At 40.5% G+C, this 13,094-nt stretch overlaps 2 protein-coding genes across 16 annotated transcripts in view; both read left to right on the top strand.

The window, feature by feature from the left end:
- The first annotated feature begins 607 nt into the window (after positions 1–607).
- Positions 608–1,648, top strand: MTLN (mitoregulin). The gene is made up of 2 exons (XM_030838693.2): positions 608–941; positions 1,555–1,648. The coding sequence occupies exon 1, from the start codon at positions 634–636 to the stop codon at positions 802–804; it is 171 nt and encodes a 56-aa protein (XP_030694553.2). The 5' UTR covers positions 608–633; the 3' UTR covers positions 805–941; positions 1,555–1,648.
- Positions 803–13,094, top strand: part of LOC115843179 (nephrocystin-1) — a 105,608-nt gene continuing 93,316 nt past the window's right edge. For 9 of the 15 annotated variants that reach the window (XM_060309883.2, XM_060309880.2, XM_060309879.2 and 6 more), the window contains exons 1-4: positions 1,756–1,895; positions 2,492–2,663; positions 5,481–5,656; positions 8,767–8,840. In XM_060309883.2, coding sequence (XP_060165866.1) covers positions 5,588–5,656; positions 8,767–8,840 — 143 coding nt within the window. In that variant the 5' untranslated portion in view covers positions 1,756–1,895; positions 2,492–2,663; positions 5,481–5,587. Of the gene's footprint in view, positions 942–1,755; positions 1,896–2,491; positions 2,664–5,480; positions 5,657–6,078; positions 8,841–10,747; positions 10,840–13,094 lie in introns of those variants that run through there. The other 6 variants (XM_070046894.1, XM_070046896.1, XM_060309878.2 and 3 more) reach the window with 5 other exon arrangements.

Raw genomic sequence — 13,094 nt, 5'->3', positions numbered from 1 at the left:
GTTTGAAACAATGTGGGTACATGAATCTAATTTTTCAACTAACTTTTGTGAATTCTAGAAACTGATCAAGTCTCTCCACCGAAAATTTAGTGTTCAAATTGAGATGTGATGTTAATTATAACATCTACACCAGATTTCAAAGTCTTAGTATAAAAAAAGAATAAAAGATCTCATTAATAGCTTTTCTGATTACATGTTGAAAAGATAACATCCTTTATGTATATTAAGCTAAGTAAAATACGTTATTAACAATAATTTCATCTGTTTGCATTTTTTTAAATGGGTTCCCAGAAAATTTAAAGTCACATATTTGGCTCGCATTCTGCTGCTGAGAGAAAATACAAAGAGGTTGAGCTGACCATGAGGTTGTAGTTAGCTAATAATAATAAATCAAGGCAACATCTGATGAATGCCAAATAATAAGTATGGTAGGGGTTCAGAGGCGGTAACTGTGGGGCTATCCAAGGGCGGGGCAAGTCTTCACCAGCAGGCGAGATCGACGAATCTTTAAATTGCAAGAGCTGCGCGGCAAGGCGCGCCGGGCTCTCACGGCCCGCGCCCCGCCCCGAAACGCGCTGCGCCTTTTGACCCGGCCGCCGCGCCGTAGGCCGCGCTGCAAGCCTGGGAGCCGCGATGGCGGACGTGTCCGAGAGGACGTTGCAGCTGTCCGTGCTGGTGGCCTTCGCCTCCGGAGTGCTCGTGGGCTGGCAGGCAAACCGGCTGCGGCGGCGCTACCTGGACTGGAGAAAGAAGAGGCTGCAAGACAAGCTGGCGGCGACGCAGAAGAAGCTGGACCTGGCCTGAGATCCCCGCGCTGTCGGTCCCCGCCGGCCACCGCGCGGCCACGTCGAGGCCACCTCGCCTCTCCGGCGCGGGGCTCCAGCCGAAGCCATGCTCGCCACACTCTCTCCGCTCGCAGTGCCGGGCTCTTGCCGGAGTCGGTGAGCAGTACTTACAGCGACGCCTTATGGGGAGACTTCGGGGACGGCCGGATATCTTGGGACAGGAGGGTCTTTGGAGAGCCCACAGGAGGTGACTTGTCCCCCCAGGCACCAGAAAGAGGAGGAAGTTCTGTTTTCCCTAATAACTCACATTTTGGTATCGTAGTTCACTGCGTGTGTTTAACGGGACTGTCTTAACCGCGTGCAAAGTCGTTGCACCTTGGCAACATTAAGCTTCAAAATGGAAAATACTGGAAAGAATAGAAAATGAAAAAAAGGACCGTGGAGGTGTTCCTACCACCCCCTTCCCCCCTCCCCACATCAATTTATTTTTTAAAATATCCTTGGTAGCACCATAGTACATCTTTGCATTCATGTTTTGTCATCTCCAGTCTAAATTCTTAGGTCCTTGGCAGACTGGCAATGGCTTGAAAGTCAGGAACCTTGAGTCTAGTCCTGGCTTTTTCATCAGAGCTCTGCAAATTTACAGGATCGCAGTTTTCTTATCTGTAACACCAGATCTTCTTGTTCATGGTTTAACTAAACAATAGAATAATTTGAAGTTAACCATTATGTATTCCTAATTTTTATTTCTCTTTTCTGTTTCCAACAGCTTGTTGAAGATGGATATAGAGAACTGGACAGAAATAGTTTCTCCTTGCACTTTATGAATCAATTTTATTTTTAAAATAAAAAAATTAAACATATTTGAACCTTTTATTAAAAGGAAAAGGAGTATCTTGCCTCCCATGCAGCTTACTGAATTAAGAGATTTGATCCTCAAAACTTATAATTACTGTCTTTGGTCAGCTATCTTGTTTTCTAAAGAATCTATGCTGGTTCCTTGGTACAACTGCAAAGCAAAGTTGGTCTAGGAACCACTATGATTCCCTTTGGTTAGCAGTTTTGCTGGACCTATTCTGGAAAGCAAACGGCTATGTAAAAATAACTGAGGTAAGGGTAATGTATGTAAGACCTTTGCACATCTGAGGCTGACAACATACTCCAAGCACGAAGTATAAGTTTTTACTGACAAAAGTTTCATTTGTATCATTATGGAGTATACATGTGAAGGAGAAACCTCATTGAATAGACCTTAGTGATAAATCCCAACTACAGTTGACCCTTGAACATGGGTTTGAATTGCACAGGTTCACTTACATGTAGATTGTTTTCAATAAATCTATATGTAAGTGGACCACTGTCCACTTACTATCCATGGCTGGTTGAGTCTGTGCCTGCGGAAACATGGATAGGAAGGGCCAACTGTGGCGCTTGAGCAGCCTTGGATTTTGGTATCCGTGGCAGCTCCTGGGGTTCCAGGATGATATCCTCCGATGATACCAAGGGATAACTGTGTCTGAAAATCAAGAGTGACCAAGTCCCAGGTTATTTTTGATTTTCCAGGGGTGTTTTCTAGAACACTGCCCTTGCTCATTCCTATAAAGATTAACTTTGTTTCTCAGTAAATTTAGGATCAGCTCCGTATTAACGTAAGAGAATTCGGGAAAGTTGTTTCCACAGAGAGCTTTTTTTTTCTTCCATTTTAGGAGGGCCGTTATGCTTTATTACTTCCAACTTCATTTGCATTCTGTGAATGCAGTACTTAAGGACCGAAATGTTGGTTCTTAGAGCGCCATTCCATCTGGGCTGCAGGTGGCTGAAGTATCTGAGTCACCATTCATCACTGAGGGTCAAAGAGTTGAGGCTCTTTGAGACAAGGTAGGTTTCTTATGGCACATCCACGGTGCCTCCAGACTGTTGGTATGTTCCTGGTTAAGCATCTAGGTTATGACCAGTTCTGCCCGTATGGGCCTGTTCTTGTGCCACGTTCCTGGTGGACCTGGTCTTTCCAATGTGACTCCTTTCCCATTACTTATGTGCATCACCCGGACACACTCATCTCCCTCACCTGTCTCACCCCAATGTTCTGTCATCCTGCCCCTCTGGGCCTGTGCTGTTCACCCCCGAGACCTGTCTAATCCTTACGCGGTTTTCAGCCACCCTACACCACTCAGTCTGCCCCTCGTTTTCTGCCTACTGCCTCTTCACACTGTGCCCATGTGTTCCCAGCCCTGTGGTGGACAATTCCCCCCGACATTGCCTCTCACTGTTTCACCTCTAGCTGTCTACCCCTTGCCCTACTTAAATGTGTTTGGTTTTTTCCCTGAAACTGTTGGCTTACATGGAGATGTTACATTTTCCATGTTAACCACTAGTCTGGAAGCTGTTAAATTCTTTTTCAGTATCTCCTGTGAGACAGCGGTACAAAGTTGATATACATTGTAACACAGAGTTGATATACATTGTAACACACTGATGGAAGAAAATCATAACAAGTTTTATGAAATAGCTTGTTCTCGGGAGAAGCAATGGCCATGGTTTGCTTTGGTTTCGGCTACCTCACTTCAAAACGGTCTTGTAGGTTACTCTGATTTTCGTAATGGCATCAAGGGATGACAACAGAAGCAGTGACTAGTGCTAAAGCGACTATACTGAGCATTACAAGTCAAAAGAAATGTAAGTTAATGAAAAAGAAGGCAGCTAGCTGAGTCATCTCACTCCTTACGGCGTGGTGAATACCTAAGCGGTATTTCTCAAACTTGAAGGTGCATGTGAAACACTGGGGTATTGTTAAAATTTAGATTCTGATCCTGTGGGTCTATGGTGAGGCCTGAGAATATGCATTTCTAACAGTCACCCAGGTGATATGGATGATACTGATGCAGGAATTATAAGGAATAAATGCTTCTCACGCTGAATAGTGTACAAAAATGTATAAAATCAGAGCATCTTTCCACCCGAGATGAACAAGAGTAATAAACCTTTTTTGCACCCTTCCTCATACATATATACACGTGTAGGGGGTTTATTTTGTTTATTTTTACCAATATAGAGTTTTACCATCTTCATGACCCTGTAACTTTTCCATTTAAAATATGGAAATCCTGGGCTTCCCTGGTGGCGCAGTGGTTGAGAGTCCGCCTGTCAATGCAGGGGACACCGGTTCGTGCCCCGGTCCAGCCGCGGAGTGGCTAGGCCTGTGAGCCATGGCCGCTGAACCTGCGCGTCTGGAGCCTGTGCTCCGCAACGGGAGAGGCCACAACAGTGAGAGGCCCGTGTACCGCAAAAAAAAAAAAAAAAAAAAAAAAGGAAATCCCTATAAAGTAGGTAGATTTTTAAAAAAATTTTTATAGACATATATAAAATAAATAAGGATTTCATAAATGATGGGTTGTCTTTAGTGTAGTTTTTTTCTTTTTGCTTACCTCTAACAAGATCACTTAGAAGTACCGATTTATTAATCCATCTAAAAATACTTTATAGTACTTACTACTTCCTCAGTTGTTGTTAGATTTTCAATGGAAAAACTATGGCTGTTTAAGTGAACTTTTAAGTATCATGAGTCACGATGGAGAAATTAATTCAAAGTAAAGACATGAGATACAAAAAAGTAGACTGGATGAGTATATTAGAGTATGTCATACAATGAAACATCAGAGAGCAATGAGAATGAACAAACTACAACCCACACGATGATATAGATTCATTGCACAAACAGGTTGAATGAAAGAAGCCTGACAAGATGCCAGTACACTGCGTGATTCCATTATTCAGTTCAAAAAAGAGGCAAGACAGATTTTTACAGTTAGAGATTGGGATAGTGTTTACATTTGGTGTAGGGGGTGGAGGTGGGCAGGGACTAGAAGGAGGGGAAGACCACTAGAGTGCTGGTCACATTCTGTATCCGAATCTGGGTTATGTTACTTACATGGGGGTGTGTTCACCCTGAAAATTCAGTGCGGTGGGCGCTTTTCACTTCTCTATTGAAGAAAAAAGTATTGCAAATAACATGGCAGTTGGGCCTGTGGAATTACCTTGTGTGTTGTACTGAAGAACACATCAGTGTGGTTCATCTTTTGAAAAGTGAACTCAGGTCGTCATCCTTATTCGGTGTAGTGGAAAGAGTTTGGGAATTGGATTTATAGGACTGAGTTCCACTTGGGGAAATGTTATTATAACCTCCCTGAGAGATGTAAAATGGAGCTCATAATTAGGTGCTCACAAAATTGCTGTAGAACAGAGTCACCATCCTCCCAGAACTCAGGATGGACCATGTGCAAAACTACAATGAAGTGATACTTCAGCAGTATCCCAAGTGGCAAAGAATTTAACACTGCCTTTTTGAAGTGAGAGTATGCGCCAGAACCACGTATCCCATTAAGGCCATATAGGAAAGCTATGCTTGCAGTTAATTTAAGATATTGAGATGCTTAAATTGTATCTTAAGGTTAGTTTAGAAAAACTGGTGTCAGAAAACAACTGCCAAAACACCCGGTACCCCAGGAGGAATGTCGTGGTAGTACTGGGTATTATGGGACTTGTAGTTTCGGACGCCGCGGGGCATTCCCCCTCATCTCCACCCCAATCCTTTCGGACTGGCGAGAAAAAGGTGAGTAGCTGGTCAGTGAGCTCAGGACCTGCGGGCTGGCAGAGCGGCATCCTCGAGGGAGAATCATCCCCACACTCCTCCCGCAGCAGGCAGTCGGGCTGCGAGGCGGGCGCGCGGTGATGGCGTCACCTTCCGGTGCCGCCGTCTTGGTTTCCCTGACGACCGGCGTGAGCTACGCGCCGAGGCGAAGGAGATGCTGGCGAGGCGGCAGCGCGATCCCCTCCAGTCACTGCAGCGTCGCAATCAGGAGCTGAAGCAGCAGGTATCATCTGGCTGTCCATTGGGGGACCTGGGCTCTGGTGGCGGGCGAGCTCTGGGGCGCACCCTAACCCTGGGAGCCTACCCAACCCACTTCAGTTTCCAAGTTGTAACCTACCTCACCCCCAGCATCAAACTGATCCCAGCACCAAACTGATTCTAAGCCTTCACACTCCCAACCCAACCCCGGGGAGGCTAGAAAATCGGGACCATCGACTAAGTGCTGCTCTCCCCCGCATCTCACCCTAACGGCTCTATCTCCAACCTAACAGCTCCCCTTAACCCATCTCACCTCCAAATCTAAACTTTTTTTTTTTTTTTTTGGTACGCGGGCCTGTCACTGTTGTGGCCTCTCCCGTTGCGGAGCACAGGCTCCGGACGCGCAGGCTCAGCGGCCATGGCTCACGGGCCCAGCCGCTCCGCGGTATGTGGGATCTTCCCGGACCGGGGCACGAGCCCATCCCCTGCATCGGCAGGCGGACTCTCAACCACTGCGCCACCAGGGAAGCCCTACAAATCTAAACTTTTAACAATAATTATTCCAACCACCTCTGCGCCCAACATCACTCTCCTCCACTCTCCATGCCTCCTTTCCTTTATCCTTCATCCAGTGGAGCTATTGAGTGTTTTTGCTTCACATGAATCCCAGAGAAATAGGTGTCAAGGAATAGTCCTAATATATAAGAAAAATAAGACCTGACAAATGAACAAAGGACTTGAACTAAAGGAGAAATACTAGTAACACACAAATATGAGAAAAGTTAACTTAAAAGTTAATCAAGTAATTGCAAAGGAAGTAAGAGATCACAAACACTTAAAATATCACATTACCCGGTATTGGGGAGGCTGTGATGAAACAGGCACTTAACACTGCTGCAGGGTATAAGGCACAGCATTTCTGGAAAGCCGTTTGATAAGATGTAGCAAGTATTCATGCTCCTAAGCTGGGAATTACATTTCCAGGAATTTACCATACATAATAATAAAAAATTGAGACACAGGTTGAGGTATGGAGGTATTCATCATAGTATTACTTATAATACAAAAGGCTGGATGCAACTTAAACGATCAGTAGTAGGGGAATGGATAAATAACATGTTGGGATATAATAGATTAAAATTTTAAGGAGATTTTAACATGTTAGGGAAAATATTTGTGATAAAATGTCGTTAGAAAAAATATAAAATTGAATATACAGTATTTCAATTTTAAAATTTTATATGTAATATACATAGAAAAAAAGATGGAAGGAAACATGCCAGCATGGTAGCTCTATGTGGCAGAATGCTAATGACTATTATGTTTCGCTTCATACTTTTTGATATTTTCATAATTTTGGGTTGGGGTGGGGAGACTTCCCTGGTGGTCCATTGGTTAAGACTTCGCCTTCCAGTGCAGGGGGTGTGGGTTCAACCCCTGGTCGGGGAGCTAAGATCTCACATGCCTTGTGGCCAAAAAACAGAACATAAAACAGAAGCAATATTGTAACAAACGGTCCACGTTTAAAAAAAAAAATCGTAAAAACAAAAAATTAAGAAAGGGAATTCCCTGGTGGTCCAGTGGTTGGGACTCCATGCTTTCACTGCTGAGGGCCCTGGTTCAATCCCTGTTCGGGGAACTAGGATCCCACAGGCCGCGTGTCATGGCCAAGAAAAAAAAATTTTGTAAGAAAAAGTAAGTAGTAATTAATGTGTTGTTAATTTATTTTCTGAAATTCCTGTTTTACTTTGCTAATTTTACTTTTTATTTTTCATTTGATCTATTACCAAATATTGTTTCCACTAAATAGAATTATTTTATAAACTTTAGCAGGTAAGAGATGTACTGAATGCTCGTATTTTATCCACTTTTGGACTTTCACTTAAAAAGTACAAAAGATGGGATGGATAAATGTTTCTTAATGGACTCTATTGGAATTATAGTGGTACAACAAAATAGAATACTCTTCTGGTAGAAATAAAAATAAAACTTGATGAGACATTGACTTAAGCTAAGCTTTGGCCAGATGCTTAATATGGTTTTGTATTTAATTTTAAATTTAGTGGGACATTGAGAGAACCAGGAAATGTTGTAGAAGTAAACTAAAAAAATTATAATTATTAAAAAGATGTAACAAAGTAAACTATTGCCAGGATTATTCAAGTCGGAGACAAATTGGCTCCAGAGCCTTTTGATACCCTGTATGTCTGTGAAGGACTCTGTAGGTAGTGTGAGCTCATTTTTCCCTGGCCCCACAGAAGACACCTGAAGCAAAAAATGGAACAGAGTTCCAACTTGGTATCCATGGGACAAGTGATCGAGAGCCCATCTGGGTCATGCCTGTGACGACCGACTCTGTTAGCATGTGTGTGAATTTTGTAAATAACAGAGGCAAAATGGCAAGAGTAGAGAATTTTTATTTCTCTTTTTTCATCCACTTTATCTTCTCCACAGTATCTATAGAATGCAAAAGATGTATGTGCCTCTTTTGTGGGTATGTTGGCAAAGTTACACATAGTGTTTGGAAATTACTAAATCACAATATAAGATATAAGAATGAGGATTAAAAAATTTGTGGTTTATTCACATAATGAATACTACTCGGCAATAAGAAGGAATAAACTAATGATACACACAACAATATGGAAGTATCTCAAAAACATTCTTGTGAAATGATTACACAAATGAGTACATACTTTCTGGAGTAATGGTAATTTTCTGTACGTTGATAGGGGTTTGGATTACAAGGGTGTATGCATTTGCCAAAACTCAGCAAGTGTATACTTAAGATTTGTGCATTTCATTTGTATGTAAATTTTACACCAAATATTGAACTCTAGTTAGTGATACCCATGGTCTATTAAGGGGAAATATATTGATGATTGTAGTTTACTTTGAAATACATAAAACATAAGATGAATTGATGAATAGATGTGTCATAAAAGTATAGTAAAATGTTAATGGTAGAATCTAGGTGGTGGGTATTTGGACGTTCACTATAAAGTTCTTTCAACTTTATTGTATATTTAAAAGTATTCATTATAAAATATTGGGAAAAAAGAATTAAAATTTTATTTCCTAAGGTTATATGGTATTTAACAAGATGATATTTTAAACAGTCTCCATTTATTGTAGGTTGATGATTTGCTTTCTGAGAGTCGATTGAAAGGAGCTCTAGAAGCCAGTAAAAGACGAGATATTTACCAAAGGTAAAGCATATGAAATTATGTTAGCTTTGTAGGGACTGTACTTATATTTCAGTGAGCAGCATTTACAGCATAGAAATTGAGGAATTATTTCTTTTTTTAATTAATAACATTTCTAAAAAGACAAAATAATAATGGGAAATAATATTGAGGTAACAATGAATGAAATTTTCCAAAATGTATTTTACAATATTTCTTACAATTATCTATGTCTACCTAGTCTAAATGTTGGAATGATAAGATTAAATAGAGAATTACAAACGTTAAAAAGGGGCAGCTTACATCTATTTTGTACTCTGTATGTACCAAGCAGTGTGGTCCATGCTCTAAAAACTTCTTAATTAATTTTTACAATAACATTTTGAGGTACTCATTAATATAGATGAGAAAATTAAGGTTCACAGTGGTTAGTTAATATGTCTAACACTACTTAGCTATAAGACATTAAAGTGGGAAGGCAATAAAAATGTTTTAAGATAAATGCAGAATTTATAGATATATTTAATTAATTAATTAAATTCAAGTATAGTTGACTTACAATGTTGTGTTAGTTTCTGGTGTACAGCAAAGTGGTTCAGTTATACGTATATATGTGTATGTGTGCATATATATATATATATATATATATATATATGTTCTTTTTCATATTCTTTCCATTATGGTTTATCACAGGATATTGAATATAGTTCCCTGTGCTATGCAGTAGGACCTTGTTGTTTATCCATCCGATATAGAATAGTTTGCATCTGCTAGTCCTAAACTCCCAATCCATCCCTCCCCCACACCCCCACCCCTCCCTTGGCAACCAAAAGTCTGTTCTCTATGGCTGTGAGTCAGTTTCTGTTTCATTGATAAGTTCATTTGTGTCATATTTTAGATTCCACATATAAGTGTTATCATATGGTATTTTTCTTTCTCTTTCTGACTTACTTAATATGATAATCTCTAGGTTCATCCATGTTGCTGCAAATGGCAGTATTTCATTCTTTTTTGTGGCTGAGTAGTGTTCCACTGTGTGTGTGTGTGTGTGTGTGTGTGTGTGTGTGTATATATATATATATATATATAAAAAACATCTTCTGTATCCATTCATCTGTTGATGGACATTTAGTTTGCTTCCATGCCTTGGCCGTTGTAAATAGTGCTGCTGTGAACAGAGGGATGCACATATCTTTTCAAATTAGAGTTTTGTCTGGATATATGCCCAGAAGTGGGATTGCTGGATCATAGGGCAGCTTTATTTTTAGTTTTTTGAGGAACCTCCATACTGTTTTCCATAGTGGCTGCACCAATTTACATTCCCACCAACAGTGTAGGAGGGTTCCCTTTTCTCCATACCCTCTCCAGCATTTGTTTTTTTGTAGACTTTTTAATAATGGCCATTCTGACCAGTGTGAGGTGGTACCTCATTGTAGTTTTGATTTTCATTTCTCTAATAATTAGTGATTTTGAACATCTTTTCATGTGCCTGTTGGCCATCTGTATATCTTTGGAAAAATGTCTATTTAGGTCTTCTGCCCATTTTTTGATTGGGTTGTTTGTGTTTCTGTTACTGAGTTGTATGAGCTGTATGTATATTTTGGAAATTAAGCCCTTGTTGGTTGCATCATTTGCAAATATTTTCTCCCAGTCCATAGGCTGTCATTTTGTTTTGTTTATGGTTTCCTTTTCTGTGGAAAAGCTTGTAAGTTTGATTAGGTCCCATTTGTTTATTTTTGCTTTTATTTCTATTGCCTTGGGAGACTGACGTAAGAAAACATTGCTACAATTTATGTCAGAGAATGTTTTGCCCATGTTCTCTTCCAGGAGTTTTGTGGTTCTATGTCTTATATTTAAGTCTTTAAGCCATTTTGAGTTTATTTTTGTGTACATTGTGAGTGTATGTTCTAACTTCATTGATTTACACGCAGCTGTCCAGCTTTCCCAATACCACTTGCTGAAGAGACTGTCTTTTCTCCATTGTATATTCTTGCCTCCTTCATTGAAGATTAATTGACCGTAGGTGTGTGGGTTTATTTCTGGGCTCTCTATTCTGTTCCATTGACCCATATGTCTGTTTTTGTGCCAGTACCATGCTGTTTTGATTACTGTAGCTTTGTAGTATTGTCTGAAGCCTGGGAGGGTTAAGCCTCCTGCTTTGTTCTTTTTCCTCAGGATTGCTTTGGCAATTCTGGGTCTTTTATGGTTCCATATACATTTTAGGATTACTTGTTATAGTTCTGTGAAAAACGTCATGGGTAATTTGATAGGAATTGCATTAAATCTGTAGATTGCTTTGGGTAGTATGGTCATTTTAATAATATTAATTCTTCCAATCTAATCCAATATTAATTCTTCCAGTCCAATTAATAATATTAATTCTTTCTATTTCTTTGAATCATCTTCAGTTTCCTTTATCAGTGTTTTACAGTTCTCAGTATAAGTCTTTCACCTCCTTACTCAGGTTTATTCCTAAGTATTTTATTATTTTTTTGATGTGATTTTTTTAAAAAATAAATTTATTTATTTATTTTTGGCTGCATTGGATCTTCCTTTTTGGGTCTTCGTTGGTGCGCGTGGGCTTTCTCTAGTTGTGGCGAGCGGGGGCTACTCTTTTTTGCAACGCACAGGCTTCTTGTCCTGGTGGCTTCTCTTGCCGCAGAGCTCGGGCTCTAGGCGCGTGGGCTTCAGTAGTTGTGGCATGTGGGCTCAGTAGTTGTGGCTCACAGGCTCTAGAGCGCAGGCTCAGTAGTTGTGGCGCGTGGGTTTAGTTGCTCTGTGGCATGTGGGATCTTCCAGGACCAGGGCTCAAACCCGTGTGCCCTGCATTGGCAGGTGGATTCTTAACCACTGCACTACCAGGGGAGTCCATTTTGATGTGATTTTAAAAGGGATTTATTTTTTTTACTTTCCTTTCTGATATATATGTATTTTTTAATCATTTTCCATTTCTGATATTTCATCATTAGTGTAAAGAAATGCAACTGATTTCTGTATATTAATCTCGTATCCTGCTACCTTGCTGAATTTCTTTATCAGTTCTAGTAGTTTTTGTGTGGAGTCTTTAAAGGTTTTCTATATATAATATCATGTCATCTGCATATAATGACAATTTTACCTCTTTCAGTCTGGATACGTTTTATTTCTTTTTCTTGTCTGATTGTTGTGGCTAGGACTTCTAATACTAGTTGAATAGAAGTGGTGAGAGTGGGCATCCTTGTCTTGTTCCAGATTTTAGTGGGAAGGCTGTCAGCTTTTCACCATTGAGTATTATGTTGGCTGTGGGTTTGTCATAAGTAGCTTTTATTATGTTGAGATATGTTTTCTCAATATATGTTTCCTCAACATATGTTACCCATTTTGGTAAGAGGTTTTTTTGTTGGTTTGTTTTAAATTTTATTTATTTATTATTTACTTTTGGCTGCGTTGGGTCTTCGTTACTGCGTGCGGGCGTTCTCTAGTTGCGGTGAGTGGGGGGGCTACTCTTTGTTGCAGTGCATGGGCTTCTCATTTTGGTGGCTTCTCCTGTTGTGGAGCACGGGCTCTAGGCGCGCAGACTTCAGTAGTTGCAGCACACAGGCTCAGTAGTTGTGGCATGTGGGCTCACTCGTTGCAGCTCATGGGCTCAGTAGTTGTGGCTCATAGGTTCTAGAGCTCAGGCTCAGTAGTTGTGGTGCACGGGCTTAGTTGCTCCGCAGCATGTGGGATCTTCCTAGACCAGGGATCGAGCCCATGTCCCCTGCATTGGCAGGTAGATTCTTAACCACTGCACCACCAGGGAAGTTCCTTGGTAAGAGTTTTTATCATGAATGAATGTTGAATTTTATCAAATGCTTTTTCGGCATCGATTGAGATGATCATGTGGTTTTTGTCTTTTCTTTTGTTGTGGTGGTGTATCACATTGATTTGCATATGTTGAACCATCTGTGTGACCCTGACGACTTGATCATGGTGTATGATCTTCTTTATGTGTTGTTGGATTCGGTTTGCTAATATTTTGTTAAGAATTTCTGTATCTATATTCATCAAAGATATTGGCCAGTAATTTTCTTTTTTGTTGTTATCTTTGTCTCATTTTGGTATCAGGGTGATGGTGGTTTCATAGAATGACTTTGGGAGTGTTCCCTCCTCTTCAGTCTTTTGGAAGAGTTTGAGAAGGATCAGTATAGTTCTTTTTGTATGCTTGGTAGAACTCCGCAGTGAAGCCATTTGGTCCTGGACTTTTGTTTGCAGGGAGTTTCTAAAATTATAGATTCTATTTTACTTCTAGTGATTGGT

The sequence above is a fragment of the Globicephala melas genome, chromosome 12, assembly GCF_963455315.2.
Source record: "Globicephala melas chromosome 12, mGloMel1.2, whole genome shotgun sequence".
Classification (NCBI taxonomy): Eukaryota; Metazoa; Chordata; class Mammalia; order Artiodactyla; family Delphinidae; genus Globicephala; species Globicephala melas.
This window is presented reverse-complemented; position numbering and strand designations above follow the sequence as displayed.

What these genes read in the sequence shown, in the direction of transcription:
- MTLN (XM_030838693.2), top strand. Translation starts at nt 634, where the DNA reads ATGGCGGACGTGTCCGAGAGGACGTTGCAGCTGTCCGTGCTGGTGGCC.